This window comes from Microtus ochrogaster, chromosome 21, assembly GCF_000317375.1.
Source record: "Microtus ochrogaster isolate Prairie Vole_2 chromosome 21, MicOch1.0, whole genome shotgun sequence".
NCBI classification, from domain to species: domain Eukaryota; kingdom Metazoa; phylum Chordata; class Mammalia; order Rodentia; family Cricetidae; genus Microtus; species Microtus ochrogaster.
Window position 1 is genome coordinate 19814042 of NC_022022.1, and position 17178 is coordinate 19831219.

At 42.6% G+C, this 17178-nt stretch overlaps 1 protein-coding gene across 1 annotated transcript in view; it reads right to left on the reverse strand.

Annotated features, from left to right (window-relative positions):
• Synpo2 (synaptopodin 2) overlaps nt 1-17178 on the reverse strand; it is a 144135-nt gene that overhangs the window by 39465 nt on the left and 87492 nt on the right. The window contains exon 2 of the mRNA XM_005357229.3: nt 3433-3584. Within this exon, the coding sequence (XP_005357286.1) occupies nt 3433-3584 (152 nt within the window). The remainder of the gene's footprint in view (nt 1-3432; nt 3585-17178) is intronic.

Below are 17178 nucleotides of genomic sequence, written 5' to 3' on the forward strand. Positions count from 1 at the left end.
CACCAAGTCACACAGACACATCCAGAACATCAGCTCAACCTTAAACTATGAATACATTTTAGACATGGTATATGCTTAACAGGATGAAATAGAAGTCCATTTCTTAGCTCTGGTGAGCATAGTAGGCCCCAGCCAAAACTCCTATGCAAAGAGTAATCCTGTCTATGCTGCAACAAATTGCTAAATCATGTGGTACTTATAATCTGAAGTGTTGTCCCTTCTCTTTGCAGTTGTCACTTGCAGCATTTTCCTTACAGAATCCCTGCCCTCAGCTTGCTTCCTTAGCGCCTAAGGAGAGCAGAGCTATTCCACAGTCTCCTCTGATGAAAACCCAGCCACTTATAGGCAGTTTTGCATATTTGCGTTTATTTCTTGCTAAGGCTCTGAGCTCTCAACCCGTTTGCAATAGAAATGTCGTTCTCGGGACAGCTATAGAAGTCTCCCTCACTTCTTACTTGTAACGTTTTTTTCAGGCGGCAGTAGCCTTCTCCCCCGTCTTGCTTCCTGGGAGTGCATCCTGACTGCTGCAGGGATCAGTCACACAAGGGGGAGCTTCTACTTCTCTTCTCCTCAAAGGAAGTTACTTTAGAATTATGTGGCTGTGGAATTTCAGACCAATGGACAAAATGTTTTCCTCTAACTGTGATGTTGACTACATTTAGAAGAACCCAACAAAAGTCAAACCAAATGTGGCTTTCTCTATACAAGCCATCTGAAAGACTTTATAATGGTATACTATTTAAAAATTATAAAAACAAAACAAAATAACATAACACTAAGCCAGGTGGTGGCAGCACGCCTTTAATCCCAGCCCTTGGCAGGCAGAGTCAGGTGGATCTCTGAGTCTGAGGCCAACCTGGCTTACAGAGCACTTTTCAGGATAGCCAGGACTACACAGAAAAAAAACCCTGTCTTGAAAAACCAAAACCAACAACAAACAAGACAAAACAGAAGCCAACAAAAATTATACTTTTTGAAACATTTTGTTAGCAGATTAGGAGAGTCTTCTTTTCACTTTTTGCAACAGGGTCTTTACACTGTAGACCATACAGGCCTGGAATTCACGTCATAGCCTAGGCTTCAAGTCCTGTCTCAGCCTCCTGAGAGATGAGAATATAAGCATGAGCTAGCAGATCCAGGTAGTTCATTCTCATACAGGAAATGATGAATAGCTCTATGCAGCTGAGTTTGGGAGTGCCAGAAGTCGGAGAGGTTTAATCTAGCAGAATTTGGGATGAAGGCAGCTGAAGTCACTTCATCAATTATGCATCTGAGAAGAAAGCAATTTCAACTCATTCCAGCCTTAGAGATTGGGATACAGACAAACAGGCCAGTGCTACTATTTCTTGGGAGCTGAAGTAAATGTATACACATGAATAAAAATCATAAAGCTATACGAGGGAGATACATACACACAGGTACTCAGTCTCACCATTTGTACAATTAGAGACTCATTTGCTTTTGATTTTTTATGATTTTAATAACATCTAAGGTAATAAAAATTCAGTATTAAAAGGCTGGTTTTTGTTTTGTTTTTAAATAGTGTTAGCCAGAAATTTCAGGTTAATAAGGTCACACTTGGGTCCTCTGACTGTCAGTGATATGACTGAGGACTGTTTAGCTTCAGGAACATGTCCAGATGTCCACAATGCTGTTGCTTTGGGTCTCATAAAATGAAAATTTCATTTGAATCTTTAAAATGCTGACTGATTTATTTGACTATTTTATGTGCCTGTGAGTGTTTTTTGCCTGCATGTATATATGTGTACCACATTTATGCCCAGTGCCCTTGAAGGTCAGAAGAGGGTTTCTAATCCCCTGGGACTGGAGCTACAGTTTTGAGCCACCATGTGGGTACTAATAATTAATCCACTAATTGTAAGGACAACAAGTGTTATTAAGCATTGTTCCAACTCTCCAGCCCAATTAACTGCATCATAGAAATTCAAGATACTTAAGAGAAAAACAAAACAAAACATGAGCTAGCCATTCGGAGCAGCGGAGAACAAATCCATTTATCTCTAAAACGAGGTAGGTGCCTAGGTTTGAGCGTTGAACCAAATATTTTTTCATGCGATAGCATCGTAATGGAAATGGGAACCAGCAGAACATGTCCCAGACTAATGTGTTCCAGAGAAACTGGCCTCGTTAAGTCAGTAAGGACAGTAAACACCAAAGGGGAATAAAGCAGAAAAGGTTGATTCCCTATTTGTATGTGGATTCTTTGCTCCTCCGGGGAGCTTGGAAGTCTTCAGACCTTTAGCAGACTTCCTCAGAATGGTGCCTAATACAGAAACAATTCTCCCTTGGCAATATTCCTGATACATTGTTTGTTTTGTTTCTGGGTTTTTTTTTTTTTGCTGTTGTTTTTCTTTGTTTGTTGGTTGGTTTTTAAATAGTTACTCTTGGTTGTTTGTTTGTTTTTTCACTGGTTACTGTTAAAAGCAAAAGGCAACATTGTAAGTAAGTGGGATATTAAGAGCTTGATGAGTGAATGTTTATATATGCAACACACATGCACGCATACGTACATGGCACACACATGGACTTAGATAATACAGGGTGGTTGGGGGGGTGTTTCTTCTACACTGTAAATAATACTTTGATAGCTCTGAATCTTCATCTAGCCTGCTTTGCCATTCCCAAATATGGTCGTATTGGGAGTCCTGAGCAGTGAAAACCTGCCTTTAAGCTTTTTGTCTCGCACCGCAAGGCAGCATCTTTGTATAATAATATTACATTGGTCAACAGTTCAATGCACAATTATTTCCAATTCATCTTCAAATCTAAGAATTATAATCCTGACCTTATAGAAACTCTTCACCTTGGAAATGGTGTTGCTGTTATGGTTAATACACCAGACTTTCTAAAAAGGTGGTCTAAAATACCTAAGATTTTCAACAAAGTCCTTGACTTGACATAAGTATTTGCAATAAGTATTTGCAGTTACTTATTCTCAACTAGCCAGAAAGCCCCATTAAATGGAATTACTCATTTTCAAACACTGTGGTGATCTGTTTGATCTGTTTAACTGTCCTGGCTTTCTTTTCTTCCTTCCTTCCTTCCTTCCTTCCTTCCTTCCTTCCTTCCTCCCTCCCTCCCTCCCTCCCTCCCTCCCTCCCTCCCTCTCTCTCTCTCTCTCTCTCTCTCTCTCTCTCTCTCTTTTTTTGGCTTTTCAAGACAGGTTTTCTCTGTAGCTTTGGAGCCTGTCCTGGAACTCACTCTGTAGACAATTCCAGCCTCAAACTCACAGAGATCCGCCATCTGCTTGCCTCTGCCTCCCAAGTGCTGGGATTAAAGGCAAGTGCCACCATCGCCTGGCCTGCCCCGAATTTCTATGTAGAACCATGAACTCCCTCATAACTGACAGTACATATGTTTATAGACCCTATAATCATTCCCACACAGCTTCAAGCAACAAATTTGCTTTACCTTTTGATAAGCAAGTGGAGAGAGTCCGTTATGCTCTCCATAAGTTTGATGACTTCAGGGTAGGTAAGGTCTGCACAAGGGTTGCCATTGATGGACACCACTTCATCCCCCTCACACAGGCCAGAGTCTGATGCTTTGCTCTGACTTCGAATCTGAGCGGAGAGAAAAAAATAAAAAATTAGGTAATAGTTGGAATCATATAACAGGTAGAAACTAGGCCATCTTCTCCAAGAGAGAAGAAAATTATGGCCTGCAAGTTATGAATCCAACCCTGACTTTTACTTCACCTGCTAACCTGTAAATCTGTCTTAAACACATCTCACCTCTCCCAAACACACACACACACACACACACACACACACACGCACACACAATTTTTATGACTTGCCGTAACATTTAATGCATAATATTGTAAGGAAATAGGCCATCTTCTCCAAGAGAGAAGAAAATTATGGCCTGCAAGTTATGAATCCAACCCTGACTTTTACTTCACCTGCTAACCTGTAAATCTGTCTTAAACACATCTCACCTCTCCCAAACACACACACACACACACACACACACACACACGCACACACACAATTTATGACTTGCCGTAACATTTAATGCATAATATTGTAAGGAAATAGGAAACAAACCAGTCAAACCATCATGAAGAAACCATGAAAAAAATAAAGATTGAGGAAGAACCAGAAAAGATGCTGGGTATTTATTTCAAGGCAGAGAGTGACCACAGGAGCTTGGAGCTCCAATTCCAGGAAGCAAATGTTGGAGATGGCAATTAAGACAGATGAAATATGCTGAAAACCACCCCAGTACCCCAGGAGATCACATGACTAGGATATTAAAGAGTAAGGAACCCTTGATTAAGAGGAACTATGCAGCCAGGCATGGCGGCCAATGCCCTTCAGGAATTTGGTTCTACATAGATTGTTCCAGGTCCGCTAGGTAGGGCTACTTAGACAGACCCTGTCTCAAAGCAAAAAGCCCACCACTAAACAAACAGACAAACAAAAAACTAGTCAGGACATAGAATTAAGGACAAAGTTTAGTAAAAAGACAAAATGATGATAATTAAAATGATGAAAATTAGAAATAATAAAAAATAGAAATAGCAACCATGCTAATATAAGGCCTACACCACATTCTGCCACCAATACAGACGTAGAAGGGGCTCTAGAATATAAGTATAATAGCAGAGGAGTCTGTTAGCTCGATAGTGAGCAGATGCTGTAGGCTAGCATTTGATGTAACTAGGACCCACTGACATGCTTCTTACCCTCAGGCTACCCTTCCAGGCTCATTCCCCAGTTCCCTTGTGCAGAGGTCTCTGGAGACCCAAAGGCTGGGTCACGGTGGTTGGAGCTGGTCAACAGACAGCACTCGCATGAGTTCAAAGAGCGTGGGGACAAGAGTAAGGGTGTGTGGCCTCCCTCTGGGCCTGCTGTGCTTTGGTTTCGTGATGGCTCTGCTCTTTGGTCTAGATAGTTCTAATTCTTGTCAGCCTGTCCCACGGCCTGCACTTTTGTTATGTTTTAACAACAGGCACTGTCAACTGAGTCTCTAGGCCTGTGTCCATGCCACAGAGTGTTGGGATGGATTCTGTATTCTGTACCCTTCACGACCCAATCTTAGCTAGAGGTGCCCTTTACCAACAATAAAAAGTCAGAGTTTTGAGCAGCTTTATGGGCTTGCAGAATAAGATGACAAATTGATTCTTGGGAGAGAAATGAGTCCCCAACACAACAGAGCTGTCTGTCATCCCAGCATGTGTGGCTTGGGAAATGGGCAGTCCATCACTGGCTTACGCCTGTCAAGCGGAGCTTTTAACGGTGTCTGAGCAAGCCAATGCACCATGCATGGAGTCATCAGCATTCCTTCAGTGCGCACTTGCTACATTCCCAACCAACTGCGTGACTCTGCTTCACTGGCCTCCGTGTACTGTTAAGCCCTCAAGAACCATGGAAAGCCCGGGCCTGGCAGTGCACACCTCTAATCCCAGCACTCTGGAGTCTGAGGCAGAAGGATTCCTGGGAATGAGACATTTCTCAAACACAAACAAACGGTTAAGAATGGTCATAGTTTCCTAGCCATCATGATCTTCTGAAAGACTAATCTTTAATTTTCTCTTTAAGATGGTTTTGATTTGACCTTTTTTTTGTTTGTTTTAATTTTGGTGTTGCTTTCTTCCCTTTATTTTTTCTTTTTTATGAGAAAGAAAACATGGAGTTGGATCTGGCAAGAGTTGGGAGAAAGGAAAGAATATGATCAAAATATGGTATATGAGATGAAAAGGATGCCAAAGAGCAGACTAGAACAGAGTGAAAAACCAACCAAGTAAAACCTTCAGTGTAAGAAGCAACACGCATCCTGGATAGCATAGAAGAAACTCAATCAAATAATATGGAGAAGGTACTTGAGAAGATGCCTAGAATGCATGATAAAAATAAATAAATAAAATGGTGTAAAATCAACTGTCAGAGTAGAAGCCCAGCAAGGGTGTTGGCCCTGCCCCTGAGAAAAAGTCATTTTCCCAAGCACCAGAAAGCACCAGCACAGCAGGTACACCAGTAAGGAACTTTTTATTTATATATGTGCTTATTTTTTATGAAACAGGGTCTCTTGTAGCCCAGGCTGGCCTTGAACTCCTGATCTTCCTGCCTCCACACTGGGCTGAAACTTGCATTTGGACCTGAGTTAAGAAAAGAGGCGTCCACTTGGGAGGCCCCTGTTTGGCTGGTTTCGATCTGCTGGATGATAGGTCTCTGGCTCCTCAGTTCCACAGCTCCATACTAACCCAGGATCCAGCCGAAATCCCAGGAGCGTCCCGGCTCCTCACTTTTCTTATTAAGCCAAGTGTTGCTGATCCCTTGGGCAGCCAGTTCCTCCACATCCAGAGGTTGCTTCTGGAGGCCCTTCCTAAACTCCACCGTTCCAGACCTGTCAAGAATTCTACGTGATATTTATTGAATAAGAAACTCTTCCTTTGGGAAGGTTGACTGATGGTCCTTACCCTCGAAAACAAGTCGCCATAAAAGTCAAACACATTCCCGGTAGCAATGTTGGACATCTTCCTAGAACAATAACTGTGACAAGATAGAGGGGCTTAATCCAGGGGGCTGTGTGTTTGAGAATCTGCATCCCGATTCCCCAGGCAGAGACCACACAGCAATGCAGCAGCTATGCAGCGTGACGAAGCCACTGCCACGCTGTTAGAAAATGCACAGCTACAAACATGGAATGGTATTCTTTGCCTCTTGATTTCCCTTGAGAATGCAAACCCCTTAGCTCGTTCAGACAGACCAGAGCCTGTGCTGAATATGCTTTCATTGCAATAAATTATGAAATTATATAAGTGTATTCTTTTTATATAAATATTTATACAAAATGGGGAAAAGGTGCATTTTAAAGAGCTCATTTAAAACTACATATTAAGGGGGAAAATGTTTGTGTGCCGCGGATATGTAGCTCAGTGGTAGAGTACTTGCCTAACATGCTTGGTGGAGTCAATTCTACCCATACAGTGGGGGATAAGGTGGGGGAGCATGACTAAATAAAAATTAACTTAATAAACTGCCTATTTAGCTGAAGTTGATAAGGAGGAAGCAGAAGCAGAACCTCACTATTTGGGTTTTCCAAACCTCAATTCGTATTTGTCAACTGGACACACAACCTATTACTAAATAATTCTTCATACTCTGTGTTTTTATTCTTTTTTATTGAAAATAAATTTTCCTGTATAATATATTCTGATTACAAGTTTTTCCTCCCCTACCAGGTCTTCTCATATCACCCTACCCCCACCTACCTAACTCCACACCCATTTCTCTCATTAGAAAACAAACAGGCATCTAATAAAATAAAACAAACAATAGGACAAAACAGATAAACCAACAGGGGAGAGGAAGTGTCAAAGAAAAAGCACAAGAAACAGAGTGCAGAGACACACATTTGCACACACAGAAATGCCATAAAGGCAAAATCGGAAACTATAATATATAAGCAAAAGACCTATAAGTTTTGTTTTTGTTTTTTTTGTTTGTTTGTTTGGTTTTTTTTTTTTTTTTTTTTTTTTTTTTTTTTTGGTTTTTTTTTTTTTTTTTTTTTTTTTTTTTTTCGAGACAGGGTTTCTCTGTGGCTTTGGAGCCTGTCCTGGAACTAGCTCTGTAGACCAGGCTGGTCTCGAATTCACAGAGATCCGCCTGCCTCTGCCTCTGCCTCCCGAGTGCTGGGATTAAAGGCGTGTGCCACCATCGCCCGGCTAAGACCTATAAGTTTTAAAAAAGAGCCAAACAAATTATTATGAAATGGAAAATGCCCCAAAATATCACTGAGTTGTTGTGCGTTGGCCATCACTGCTGCCCTTCAGTGTGATTTGCATATTCAGTGAGACTGCAGGGGCAAAAATGAATTTCTCCTTGGTGGGCAGTTAGCAACTGGAGACAGCTGGGTAAGGATGGGGCCTTGGGACCCAGCTGGCTCAGACCTGCACAGGCCCTTTGCATGCTGACCCAGTCTCTGTGACTTGTTAAGAAGAAATCAGTTATCTGAGCAGCCATGTTGTTGCTAACGTGCCAATGGGGATGGGTATCTCACATAGCCCCATGGGTAGGTGAAGAGCTACAGGCAATCTATGACCGTGGAGAGGGAGAATCAGTTGTCCCCAGGGATGAGCCCCAAGTTGTCAGCCCTAAATACATATATATTTATATGGGGAACCTGAAATGGACTCTGGGTGTGTGTGTGTGTGTTAGTAATAAAGAATGAGTGCCCATGAATTTGGGTGGAGGTAGGAGTTGGAGGGAGGGAAATGATATAAATACAATACTCCTATATAAAATTATCAAAAACATAAACAAATTTTAAAAATTAAAAAATGGTTTTCTGAAAAACCTGTAGGCAAACCCCCAATGTCTTTTACTCACATGTATGCGTGTATCATGTATATGTAGATGATTGTTCATGTGTATGAACACGTGTATATGTGCATGATTGCTTGCATATGTGGATGTAAGTGCGTGTGTGTATGGTACATGTATGTGTGTGCGATTGTTCATGTATATAGATACATGTGTATGTATATATGGTATATATGTGTGTATGATGGTTCACATGTGTGGATGCTGTGTGTGTTTGCCCAAATGTTTTTTGTGTGGTCAAAATACAGGAAAAAGATTTCACTGAAACTTTTGCAAATTAGTAAAAGGGTCTCAGTCCTTTTCTTGGTCTTCTTAATTTTATACAATTCTAATAACCTTTGTTTATTTTACAGAAAGTTGGAAGTGGTAGGCAAACACACATCTTTATATTACTATGCATAGCTGATACAGAATAAAGGTCAAAATCTAAGAGTACATGCAATCTTAATGGCCAAAACTCTCACTCAAAAAGGCACAGAACCCTAAGCTGTCTCGGTCAACAGGATTGAACGTCTTTGCAATACTCAAGTAAAATCAATCGTGATTCCACGTCATTGAAAACGTTTAACTCGTTTTTAGCATGAGATACAGAAACTTAGGCTCTATCAATCATTCCGAGAGCTAGCGGAGAAGCTGGGCGACCTGAAGGAGTGATCGGAGCAGAAGCAGGCACACGCATAAGAAGGAAACACTGAAGAAATGGAAGTCTCAACTCAGGGGGTTGAGAAGGGACGCTCGGAACATTTTCTGAAGTAGAGAACTGGGATAAAAAGAGGAGCAGTAACCTCATCACAAAGCTGAGATGATGTCAGTCCCCAGTCCCTGGGCACACTGAGAAGGCGGGGACAAAGCACAGTGCCATGGCCAGAGCAGGGACGAGGGGGATTTCATTGTATCAGGAAGACTGAGCTCTTCAATGGGAAGCGTGGCCATACATCCATATCTAATTTTCTTAGGAGCCATCAGCTCTCCTGAAGATGATAGAGAACTTCAAAGATACTCTGGTCCGTAGGTTGTAGCCAGTGGCATTTGTAATGTTAGAAATAAAAATGAGAAATTTAAATTTTATTCATTTGTTTAAAAATAACAGTAACATTCATTTTATGCACACCAGTAAGGCATGTTTTCTAAAACAGAGATTACTTAGGAGGAATGGTGGCATTACTTTTCATTTCTGTAAATTTCTTCCATCTCTGAGCTTAGTAGAAGACAGGTTGATGGTTTTACATGCTTCTGCATGCATCTGTTATATGCTGTTTGTGTTGGTTGAAGCATACGAAGAAAATCAAGCCTCAGGCAGGCATATTGCTGTAAATGGGATACTTTTAAAAACTTATTTGCACACTGAATTTTATTGTTCTGTGGTTTTCTTATTGGCAATTAACATGATTATGGAATTAATATTAAAAACAAGGTAAGCTTCAGCAATGCCATTTGGGGATGAGGATAATATTTTTCCATGATTACTCTTCTGCCTAGATGCCATGTAGACACACACAGCTCATGTTTAGAGAGAAGTACTTCTGTGGACTGAACATCACATGTTCTCCAGATTCATATGCTGAATTCCTAATTTTTTTTCTCTTTTTGAAAATAGATTTTTTTTTACATAATATATCCTGATTTCAGTTCTCACACCCTCCTCCTATTTCCTCTCCACCTGCTCTCCCATAAAGATCCACTTCCTTTCTGTCTCTCATTAGAAAACAGACTTCTTAGGGTTGAAGATAAAATAATAAAATAGAATATAAAATAACACATTGGCATAGGACAAAACAAACAAGCAGAAGGAATGGAGCCCAAGAAAAGGCACAAAATCCAGATATAGACACACAGACCCACTTGTTTGTACATTCAGGAATCCCATAAAAATACCAAACAGGAAACTATAATATATACACAAAGGACCTTTGAGTTCTCAGCCCTAAACAGGATGTCACCACCAAATCCCTCCCCTTGAGTCTCAGGGAAACCATAAGATAATTTTTGGTACTATTCTTTGATGCCAAATTAAACTCAATAAATCACAGTTTCTGAAGCCGCAGTGTGGAATCTGATCCTGCCGCAGTGAGCTTTCTTTATTTATATCCTGCTGAATTAAAAGCCGCTGGCCCATCTGGACACAGGGGCTCACATCTAGACTCCCAGGACTTGCGAGGTCGAGACGAGAGAACCTCCATAAGCTCCAGGTGAGCTCGGCCACACAGTAAGTACCTGGCCAGCCTGGGCTCCATTGTGAGCCTCTGGGTCATAATAAAGAAAGAGAAAAAAAGGACAGCAGCATGCTCACATCTTGGGTGGGAATTCTTTTCATGTGTGATTTTCGGAATCCTGGCTATTTGGGAAATATTCATTCATTACACGCTTTATCAATGATATAAATACTAATACATTTCCTTGTATAAGAGCAAGACAATGGCTCCCGCTGATGTCATCGAGGATAAGTAGTTCCTGGCGGGAAAGTAGTCAAACATACAACAGCTTACGAGACTGTCTCAGAATCTTATCTTTCCTTTGAAAGAGCAAATATTTTCAATTGTTTTTCCTGAGTGGCATACTTCATTTCCTCTTTTTCTAGAAAATACATACAAAATATGCAAATATAGATAACCATGATTTGTAAAAAATAATGCCCCCCCAAATGGATAATTCAGCTTTTAATTCAAAGAAATATGCAAATTTCCTGAGAAAAATGTTCTCGGTTCTCAGCCACAGGCTTGGCCTACCCTTTCCATTCTGTTATTCAGGATACTAAAAAGATGCCCTCATAATGTACAGAAGGAAATGCAAGCAGGCAAGCGCATGGCCCTGCGGAGGGGAACACCACCTGGTAAAGCTGCTTACCATTGCTCTGAATGACAAAAGTACAAGTGGTTTTAGTTACACTTGCCTTTACACCATCACAGGGTAAAGGCCAATAAGATTAGAAAAGACAAAAAAAAAACATATGCCTTAGCATCGACAATATCATTCTGCTCTAAAGCATCTCGGATCTTATCAGACATCTGTAGATCGTGCTTCGAAACGGTGTAAAGAGCTAGGATTCTAAGCACACGTGGCCTCTCGGGTAACTGGGTTAGACTGGGGGGGGGGTGCTCATCAAAGACAATCCAAGAGTAAGCAGGACCCAGGATGACTTGAGGAAGCGAGACTTACAGAAACCAGCAAAGGATGAGTGCCTTGAAGAACTGTGTGTTGGGACTGGGAGCACGGCGGGAGCACTTGCCTCGCATGCGAGCTCAGAGAGCATGCCTAAACTCAGCCATAGATTTAGTCTAGAGGTAGCTCTGGCTACCTCTAGATCAGGGTCTTTTGTAAAGAGGAGAAAAGGGGACGCCTTCACGGCCCTAAAAGGTCAAGTTTGCTTTGGAAAATCTTCTCATTCGGTTTCTAAAGACAGTTAGAGAAAGTTCCATGAGAGCTGACCTTGACACTCAAAAAACCATTGCATCTTCTTCAGTCTGAAGGAGATCTTGGACATAACAGGTCTGCAACAAATATGCCCCAAATGAATGACAAATGGGACAATTGAATTGTATCCAGGGTCTGATCTTCTGTCCCCAGTCCTTGGGCTAAGAGACATTCTCAAACCTCCTACTTACTATTTATTTTTCATTGTCTTCTTTAGGTCTGTTTGGCATCATTATTAAAGCATTATGAGATCGATAGGAAACTCCCCCGCGTGATCGCGGAAAGGAAATGGTTCTACTGAGCCCCAGACAGCAGAAGTAAGTGAATTTTCCCTGCCAAGGCATCAGCCATACCATGACTTATTAAGAAACTACAGCTGGGCCTGGCAGTGGCTCCACTTCCGTCACAGTTTGTCTGGCTCAATGAGAAGAAAAGTCACAGGGCAGCCAGTAAAACGTAAAAGCATCCACGCTGTATAGATCTGGCTGCAATTTGTGGAAATGAACACATACAAAGAAACAGACCGCAGCGTTGGGTCAAAGGCACCACCACAGTTGCCAATGAGTTTAGCATGCCTGTTTGTCTTGGCAGGTCCAAGGGAGCAAGGCTGGGCAGCGAAGGAGACTTCCAAACCAGGCACTTCAAGAAGAGGATCCAAGATCCTGCCAACTGACCTCTGTGCTTAGGAGATTGCACTGGCGATGAAGGGTGAGCCCGGCTGTGCTCCTTGCTGTGACCGACTACAAGTTCTCCTGTTTAATCCTGATCAAGGAAGGCCTGTGTGAAATGTCATCATCTTGTCTAAAGGATCCTGGGCCACCGCCAGTCACAGAGAGTCCTGAGAAGGCACACAAGAACCGCTGGCTACTCTACGCCAGGCACAAATCTGTGAGGAATTTCTAAGGGAAATGAAGTTGGACAGCAAGCAGTTGCTTGCATTTCTTCATTTGATCAATTAGTTCATCACCCCATTTGCCAGATAAACTACCTGTTCACAGGATAAGGACACCTTTGATCAATCCTGCAGTATCTAGAAGGATGCTCAAAACATTGCTGTGTTGGGGAGCTTATGGATAGCGATGTTACAGATGACGAGGGAAAAACTCGCACTGGATAGTCAAAGGGAGGGTTGCATACCGGCGTGCTGGAGGCAGCTTATTAATGAGCAATTAGTATACATATGAGGGGTTAAATTTGTTCTGTACTCAAGGCACACAAAGTAGTGATGGTCTTCAGGAGAGTGGCTTCATGGACATCACACACTCGTGGGGTGGAGTCTCTCAACATGCAGAAGAGCAGTGCTATTTCACGATTCCATGGAAACCATATCCCAGAAGCAAGAGTTTGTGTAGCTGCATTTTTAATGAGAGTTCTTATGTGTGCTGTGGGTTTACTGTTGATATGATAAACTGTTGTCTCCCATAAAACACTCTAAGGAAACATGTCAGGAGCCAACTCTGTGTGTGTGTGTGTGTGTGTGTGTGTGTGTGTGTGTGTGGTTTTTTTAATAAGTGACTTTTTCTAATAAACTATAATATTAACTTTATTCAATTGACTCTCCTTTCCGAAGAACTAGAAGATGACTATATAATCATTACTTTATGGTGTTTTGGCATGGCTCTTTAACTATATGACTCCTATTGTTCTAAAAACAAAGATGTTCCTAAGCCAAGACTCTGTGGGTGAGAACTGGCAACCAATGGAAGGTGGCATGCTGTTCAGCCTCTGCCTCCCACTAGAGAAACCACAGCCTTGATTTTGAGCATAGGCAGATCATGCATGCCAAGAGCAGACGCCTTCAAAGCTGCTACGGGCAGCCCTCATGCACACGAAGAGCCCACGTACCATTTGGTTATACTTCTGCCAGGAGCCTAATGGACCATAACACATCCCAATTCAAATTTACCAAAACAAATTATGTTTAGTATGTGTGCGCATGAATGTGAACGCATACATGTGTATGGGGATACCCACAAAGACCAGAAGGCAGTATCTTGTCCCTTGATCAGGAGTTCTAAGAACTTGTGAGCCACTGGATATGGGCACAAGAATCCAAGCTCTGGTCCTCTTATAAAGAAGTAAGTTTTCCTAACTTCTGAGCCATCTTTCCAGCCTGCAAACAAAGCTTTCATTCACGAAATGTGCCCCACTGCAGACAAAAGATACCTATTGCTAAAACAATGCTTTATTAACAGAGGTGTGGACATGGCCTCAAAGAACACACGAAAGATTGTGGATAGCTAGAGCGTGGGGGTGTGGAAGCTGTCACCATCCTCACCCCAGAGATGCGGCACTGTCACAGGTTCAGAGATGTGCAGGGCTCCTGACAGATGTGGGACAGGGGCAGCCTAGGTGCCGCAGCCCCTGGTGAGCACAACAGTCCTCTGAGAGCATGAGCTGCATTCTCCAGGCTTCCTGGGCTGTGTAGAGAAGGCCAGACCCTGGGCCAAGACAGAGGACCAATGAAAAGAAGCCGGGCTGTTTCATAATGTGGTTTGGACTTCACAGGGAACCACTAATGGTGTGATTTAAATATTTATTTCTCTCACTACCTTCTGTCACAGCCTGAAGATCTTGGGCAGAGCCCATCTTCCTTTCTTTAGCCACTTCAGAGCCAAATTCACCTCATTTTCAGGTATTAAAAGGTCCAGTTCTCTCTAACACAAGACATCATGACATTTCTCAATCATCTGCAACATTCTCCCCAACTCAGCCTCCCTCACTTGCTGGTGCTGCTGGGGGCTATCCCGTGGGCAGCTTCTTGTTGAGCTCCACCCTCTGGCCCACAGCTGGCATTGCAGGCTGCAGAGGGGCTAAGGGTGGAAGGAAGCTCAGCCTAAGGTATACCTGGGCCTGGTTTCTATTCCTCCCTTGGCTACTGACTATCTTCTGTGGGTTGCAAAGCCATAGGTCGCCTCTCCCATAGGACACACCATTAGATTCTGAGACAAGCTGAACACCTCACGTCCAAGTATTTCCTGGTAGATGATTCATTCTCTGCAGCCTTCATGGCTCTTTCCCAGCTCATCCTTTGTGGTCCACCTCTCTCAGCCTCCTCTTGCAACGGGACGGTGGGGTGGTGGTGGGGTAATCTGACTTACCCATGGCCCGGGGATTTCCAAACAGATGGGAGCAGATTCCTTCTGCTGTATCCTTTCTAACTCCCCTTTTACAGAGTCCCACCAACAAGTGAGCAGAAGGCCCTGCCCATCATCTACCTCATCAACCAGGAAAAGATCCTCTTCTGCCTTAAAGAAAGTCCCTTTGAATTTCTGGCTTCCTTGCACAGGCTGCTGAAGGTCACAGCCGCTGACTGGCATATGCCATCTTTAGAACACAGAGGCAGGGCCAGGATTCCATGCAACCTTGGGCTTTGGGAGTCCCCAGACTCAGGAGTGAAGAGAAGAAGATGTTAGTGCAACAAAATGCAACCAAAATTAAAGTGCAACATTCTCAATGACCAAGATCACGTGATGGGTTTTCCTTTAGCCCCAGCCCTAACCTGACTCAGGAAGGCTGATTCTGACTTTCTCTACAGTTTTAATATTTTTGTGCATCATATTTTGGTATTCACTCTATTTTTCAAATATTGAGTTAAATACTATTTTTGCTAATTCCTTGAAGTGTAGAGGGGGAGGGGGAGGGGGTGTCCACGTGCTTATAGGCAGAAATAGAGAAACCAGAATTGTTAAACACACAGGGTTTTCTCTTCAGTTTGGCAGGATGTGCACACCTGTTTTCCATCCAGAAGGCTGGGAATAAATGTGCGAATAACCTGGTAATCTTGGGTAGCCCCTCAGTAACACATTCAGGATGAGGCCTATTCCTTTGGCTTAGAGAGAAAGGGCAAGAGTGAGCAGAGCTGCAGGGACCTGGAAGAAGGGATGAAGTGGGCGAGAAAGGGGAAATGTCACGCTAGTTTCTTTATGGAGGAAGGTACAGGTTCGGAGGTCAAAGTTGAATGCAGACCGTGAATATTTCAATCCATCAGTGATATTGGAAGCCATATCAACGAGTTATTTTTTATTGACAATAAAATTAAAATGTCATACAGAATTTTAAAGACTGGAAGGCACGAAAAGGTACTGCTCTGAGCCTTTGCAGAATTCTCCTCCCCCAACATGGATGTGAGCCCGATTCTGCGCATCTCCAGGGTTTGGCTCTGTCCACTAGGGACTATTAGACAGAAGAACAATAGAGATGGCTGCTCAGGCTTATGAACTGAACAAGCCACACTGTGCTTGTAACAGAAGGACTGATAGAACTGGGCACATTAATGATGACCAGACGAACAAACAGTACAAAGCGAACCTACATTCTTAACTTATCTCGGAATGCTTGTGGCCAGAAGTGCAAATGGGAGTTGATAGCTCATAATTCATGAAAGGCCGAGGAGCTGGCGTGTGCAACCCACCAACTTGCAAGCTCCCATTATATCATTTTGAGCGTGGCGTGATGGAAAAGTCAGCCAATGATGTATCGTATCGCTACACCCGTAGGTCAGTGAATCACTCAACAGAGACCCTTGCAGTAGGCGGTAATTAATTCAGAAACCTATGACTGGGCCAGGTGCAGAGAATGGGCGACTTGGGAGCACTCAGTCCTAACTGAGGCATCTTTATCAAACCCCTCACCTTAATGGTAAGGGAGGTATTTGGAAGGGGAGCATTAGAGGTCCCATGACATGTGCATACAATTGACACCAAATTGATTCAAATATTACATATACTTTAGATTTATCCACAGGAGAACTATTTATCTTATACCTCTTTTCAAAAACAATGTAAACTTAAATTTATTTCAAGCTGCTACAGTAAAGCCTAAATTGAGCCTGGGGAGATGAGGACCTGGGCTTAAGTCTTGAGGACCCACATAAAAGCTGGCGGGGTAGCAAGCCCCTGTACTCCAGCACTGAGCTGGGGCAGAGGCAAGAGGATGCATGGAGCACACTGATCAGACAACCTTGTCAGATCAGTCAGCTCCAGGTTCAGGGAGAAATTCTGTGCCAAACAGTAAAGTAGAGAGTGATTGAGGAAGATGGGTGAGCACTGATCTCTACATGTGAGCAAATGCACCTTCATATATGCATGTATACGACACATGAGCATGCCTGTACACCACCACACACAATTATACATACTTAATGAGTATCATGCAGTATTGTAACAGTGTCTCTAACATATTAATTAGGTCAAGCATATTTCCTAAACATTATGGTTTCTTTATGCTGAAAACATTTAAACCCCTTTTTCTAGCTTTCTGAAATACACAGGCCACACTGTCATCTATAATCACCATCTGAATACACAGACTTCACTTTGTCTATAATCACCTTCAGTATACACAGTACCTCACTCTCATCTATAATCACCTTCAGTATACACAGTACCTCACTCTCATCTATAATCACCTTCAG